This window comes from Dipteris shenzhenensis, chromosome 33 (genome assembly GCF_047967505.1).
Source record: "Dipteris shenzhenensis isolate YYH24624 ecotype China chromosome 33, Dip_SZ_1.0, whole genome shotgun sequence".
Lineage (NCBI taxonomy): Eukaryota > Viridiplantae > Streptophyta > Polypodiopsida > Gleicheniales > Dipteridaceae > Dipteris > Dipteris shenzhenensis.
The window spans coordinates 14,796,068-14,801,574 of NC_141628.1; the positions used below are offsets into that span (position 1 = coordinate 14,796,068).

Sequence of the window (5,507 nt, forward strand, 5' to 3'; positions counted from 1 at the left end):
ATAGCTAGCTGCGAGACGATTGTATTAAGAGTCAAAGACTCAAGACTTAAAAGTTAGAGTCCAAATTTGCTGGTTAGTGATCAACATGGCGTCAAGTTTGGAGCACGCTAGCACTACGTGCCTCAAGTGTACAAAAGATTGCATTGTTGACTCAAAGTTCAATTTCCAAAGTACAAAATTTAGAGTTTTAACACAACTTATTGCAAGAGTGTCAAAAGGTGTCTTAGAGGAGAGTGCATGTCTACAAGTGTCAAAACGTGTCTTAACGTTAATGTTAGACACGCACATCTTAACAACCATGTTGAGCATGCAACAAATGAGCATGCCAATCAAAAAATATAAGAGCATTTGAGAAGCAAGCAATATGAGCATGTGAAGCATACAAGAGACGTTATGTGGTAAACGAAAAGCTCGTTCGATGTGATTAAATCTGTTCATTTTGTAAAAAAACCAGTGTGTAGCTGTATTACTACATAAAATAGTTCTTTTCTTCTGTCAAAATTCCGTAGTTCATTTTCAAGATTGCATTTTATCCGTGTCCAAAAATAAAAGAGGGCATTCAAAAGTAGAATTATGTGGAAAGTATTATATGCATGACAAGATCACTTGATTGAAGTGGATCTACCACCTTAAATACGTGACGTGAATATAAAATGGGTTCTGAACTCAAGTAGAGGCCACTACATGTGGAACCTTATGACACAATATTTGCTTTACTTACTACCTCATTCTATAAGTTAAAAAAACATGCTCACAGCTTGTAATATGCCAATATACCTGTAAACTTACAAAATTCCTTCCTACCCAGCAATGTCGCCTCCTTATCTACATCCATCACTCCAAATAGAGTCCTGCCATATTTGGCAGCATTAGCAAAGCCTTAGTGTAAGTCAAACTTCTACATGTTTAATGGATTAAAATACTTGTAGGCATTTGGTAGGAAGTAGCCATGGAGTACAATTTGCATGCATGCCTGTGTGTGGGTGCAGATGAGGGTGTATGCGAGAGAGTGCATATGTGCGTGCACGCATGGGCAATTGTGCATGGGGTAGGGGGGCCCATCTGTGAAATCACAAGCCACGCTCAACTAAAGTGCACAGCAGCTCAAATCAAGTGCACAATGAAACATTTTCACGAATTAGGCATTAGATAGGGAAGCTTTGACATACTTTTGAGCAAACATTCTTTTTGGCTTGCTTATGCCTCGTCTGAAAGGGCTCTCCTATTTCTGGAACACAGATCCTTGCTCAGCCAATGCTTGCTCAAGCCTCACCTCAAAGGGGATTGCATGCCAGCTGACTTTCTGATCCTGAACACATCATTAAATGTTTCAGATAATAGCCTGAGAACCAATATCACATACAAAAGGGAAAACGGATATGCAATTGAAAGGAATGATGATTTCAACTTCATGAGATGTTGGCTGAGCTATGACAGAAACAGAAAAATATCCAAGTAAATCTTTGCTTGTCCAAAGTTTGAAAAGCCCATACCTCCTTGTACTTGTTGGTAGAGTTAGGGATCCCTTTTCCATCCCACCACTTCCTCTTTGACGAGGAGGAAGCACTATCACTCCAATGGGCTGCAACAGTTCCCAAAATGGGTCTGTCATCTGCAAGCTTGGCCAGAGTGCATGGACTGTCCCTCAAAATTGCCGCCAATTGACCCTGTGGGGATGATGCTGAGGTGGTTGCAGATGAGATTTGCAATTGCTGGGATGTGCCTTGACCAGATGAAGCTGAGGTGCTTACAGGTGGTTGCTTAGACGTGACTTCATTATGTGAGCCTGAGGCGCTTTGAGGAGTTTGCTCTTGCTGTGAAGTGCTTTCATTTGATGTTTCTGGCTTGATCCATTCAGATAAGCTCGTCTCCAGACCCTGAGAATCGACTGAATCCCTCTGGTTTGTACCCTTCAAGGCCCTATTTGAGAGGTGAATTTCTGATTCCACATAGCTGTCTGCAGATTCTGAGTCCATTACTCTTCCTTCCTCCCTCTCTGTCTTTTCAGCTGGAACACTGCTTTGCTGCTCATAAAGCATTTTTTCCGTTGAAATACTACATTCCTGAGTGTCTGCAGATTCCAATTCGTGCTCAGAAACCTCTTGCCTCTCCTTTGCCATAGTTTCAACTAAGGTACGGGATTTCATACGGGATTTCAGGGTCATCCTCTTCCACTCAAATGCAGTCTCATCTTCATTCAGAGAAACTGCATTTTCCGTTGGAATCAAGACTGCGGATGTGGTACTTTCAAGTGAACTGGCATTCCTCCTTGCAAAACTCTCATCTTTTGATGGAGGAGCTTGCAGAATGGTCAAGGATGAAGCTTCTGACAAGCTTGCGTCATAAAGACTCGTCTTGTCAGAGGCCATAGGGGCCATAACTTCACTATCCAGCGAATCACCACTAAAGTCATTCCTCTTATCACTGCAATCTGTTGACAGGTAGGATAAAGCATCCCAGAACTGGTCACTGTCATCCACAGAAGCGTTCATTTTCCGTTGCTTCTGCCATGTTGAATGTGTGCATGATGGATGCACATCCCGGGCATGGGCATGATTAGCATTTTGTATTGGATCTTTGGCAGAAGAAGAGCTGCTAGCTTCTGTTTCGGTAATGCCCTTTCCGGTACGATTCCATGTCTGCCTGGGTGACCTGGGAGCACTGTTATTGCCACTTCCATGGGTAGAACGAGCACGAGAGCGTGGTCGGTCTGACTGGGAATCCAACTCCGAGTCTGTGCTGGAGAGGCTCTCGTCTGAGACAGAAGCTGCCTGCCCATCACTTGCAGATGCATATGAGACAGAGTGTCGACTTTGAGTAGTTGTGTTTGGACTAAAGGCAAATAGGCTCTTGGACGTTTCTTCTATGTCAACACTGCTCAAATCGGTTTCCCGTATGACTTTTGCAGAAGAAGTTGGGCTGGGCAATCCTCGAATTGCCGCGTCCGTTTGTGTCTTCCTTGTGTCGTGTTCCTCCGCAGCGCGTCCAGGAGTGCCGTCTTTCTTGATTCCATTCGTTAAGCAATCAGTTGCACTTAATTCTTCCTCTTCATCGCTGTTAAACGGAGAAGGTTCATTGGATATGAGACCGTCGCCATTTGGATGAGCCGCGAACGCCGAGACATCGGTTGCTCTGTCGAGTGTAAAGAGCGACGAGGTCAGGAGAGATTCTTTTGATTTGATGTGGAAAGCATGACATCGAATTCTCTGAAAAAAGAAAGTTATATGCCATCGCGATGTAATTGCAGCAGTTCAGCGTATCGTACCTGTTCCCGGAGGAGGATTTCGAGCTACTGGGTTGTGATGGCCGGCATTCAGTCAGATTTCCATCCGGCTGAATCTCGGTAAAGAGCCATGAATGTTGGTATTGTTCACCTCGACCTGGTACATCTTTGCCCAAATCGTCAAGCGCCTGCTTAAATTTAGTAGGAGATTCCAGCAGTTCACCGCAAGTTTTCAGGTATCTGACCTGCACGATAAGATCGGCCAGGCGTGGGAGCATGAGTTCTCCTATGCGAGAGCTGAAAAACCTCCGTTAAGATGAATTTGCATGTTGGTTATGCTCAAATCACTTAGCTACAGCAATGAACTCCATACCTCACTCCTCAGTTTCTTAGCCTCGTCTGCCTCGTGCGCAAGCTTCCTTCTCAGACTCTCGAGCTCTTCCTGGAGTTCGTCTACCTTGGACCGTGGATCTGGAGAATATTTGCTGACGGGAAGATGGGTTCTGCCTGCGTTGATTGCTGCCGGAACGCCCTTCTTTTCCACCTCATGGTTCGCTGCCGGAACGTTCTTTCCGACCTCGCGCTTCGCTCCATTGCTATTGTGTGCTAGGACACATAAAGACGGAGGATTTAATTCAGACGGTTCTTCCTTACTAAAAAGAGTCGGCAAGTAGGCCGTTTAGCGGCCTCTCTCTCTCTCTCTCTCTCTCTCCATTCACTCACGGCCTCTCTCTCTCTCTCTCTCTCCATTCATGTGTGCAAGGACAGTCTCCCTTACCATGAATGAGCACAGAATTGGCTGTCACGGATCCCGCATTCTCTACGACGTCATAATGATTCTGAAAACAGGCGCAGAAGAATGCGTGTTAGAGAAGCGCAAGAGCAAAGAGAGGATGCAGATGAGCGATCGAAAGAGGGGAATGAAGGAAGAATGGGAGGAGGGGAAGGAAGGAAGGAAGGACCGGGCGAATAGGAGGGGGGGGAGCGAGGAAGGGGGGGGGGGGGGGGGGTGCCACAGCGGAAGCAAGCGAGGACGATGCCCATGGCGGAGGCATGGGAGAGGTTGAGGAAGAAAAGGAGAGAGTTTGGGGAGCGTTGTTGTTGATGGTGTTGGCAGAGCAGAGCAGAAGGGAAGAGAAGAAAACAGAGGAGGAGGAGGAGGAGAGGACAGGGGACAAGACAAAGGCAACGAAGGAGAAGATTTCAGGACATCGGAATGCTGCCATTTGGACGTGGGTCATGCGCCCTCATTCAGAGCGGCTCTCACCCCCCCCCCCCAAACACACACACACACACTCTCTCTCTCTCTCTTGCCTCCACCCCCCCCTTTCCACATCATGGACGGAGCTCCTTACCATTCCCTTTCTCCCAAAGTGAGAATATGTGTGTGTGTGTGTAATTCCCCAAAAAAAAAGTTTGTGTGTGTGAGTGTGTGTGTGTGTGTGTGTGTGAGAGAGAGAGAGAGAGAGAGAGAGAGAGAGTTTTCCTTCTTGGCCCCACACCCTAACCATTAGGCTCCCCGCTCATCCTAATCCAAGGATCTCTCTCTCTCTCTCTCTCTCTCTCTCACACACACACACACACACACACATGTGCGCGCGCACGCACACAATGATAAGAGTCTCTCACAATATCAACAAGTCTACTCACACACAAACACTCAACAATACCCCACAACCAATGTGTCCGAGAGAGACAACATCCATCTACAAATGTACATGTGTACACACACACATGCGCGTGCGTGCATGTGTGTGTGTGTGTGTGTGTGTGAGAGAGAGAGAGAGAAAGAGAGAGAGAGAGAGAGAGAGAGAGAGAGATTTTTATCATTGACAAGAAACTACTTTTAATATATACATCCTAAATGAAGCCTAGAGAGAGAGAGAGAGAGGCCCACTCTTAGGCAATACTACAAAATACCATGCTAATTTCACCCCCTTACCGTTTGCCCTTAGTCTCCCTCAACTATACAAGAACTAGCAATACTAGTGCTAGACAACCAAAACATTTCATCCCTATACTAAACAAGCTATGAATGGCAAGAGAAAAGATTGATAGCTATTCTTATGCTTAACATCAACCCTTTGTTAACACCAATATAGGGTCTTGCAATTGGATAATCTAGGCAAGATTTCCACAATGTAACATAACAATGGGTTGCCCATGTTCTTAGCTAGCATGGGAATGTGCTCTTAGATAATCTACCTAGTTGCCCAACTCAACTCCATATTTGGCACAAACGTATGCCCATTAGTTAACCTACAATGCCATTTGTCTTCAAATA

The 5,507-nt window shown here is 45.6% G+C and overlaps 1 protein-coding gene across 2 annotated transcripts; it reads right to left on the bottom strand.

The window, feature by feature from the left end:
* Window positions 1-548: 548 nt before the first annotated feature.
* LOC147879734 (uncharacterized) lies at window positions 549-4,393 on the bottom strand. Of its 2 annotated transcripts, XR_015540668.1 has the most exons (7): window positions 4,186-4,393; window positions 4,002-4,062; window positions 3,597-3,829; window positions 3,266-3,468; window positions 1,494-3,132; window positions 1,170-1,309; window positions 549-851 (listed from the first exon to the last, which is right to left on the bottom strand). XR_015540668.1 is itself a non-coding variant. In XM_087371920.1 (6 exons), exons 1-6 carry the CDS (start codon window positions 4,276-4,278, stop codon window positions 1,223-1,225), a joined length of 2,316 nt encoding a protein of 771 aa, XP_087228046.1. In that variant the 5' UTR covers window positions 4,279-4,393; the 3' UTR covers window positions 878-1,222. The 2 variants fall into 2 exon arrangements, 1 of the variants encoding a protein (XP_087228046.1); XM_087371920.1 differs by lacking the exon at window positions 549-851 and having other exon boundaries at window positions 878-1,309.
* Window positions 4,394-5,507: the final 1,114 nt, after the last annotated feature.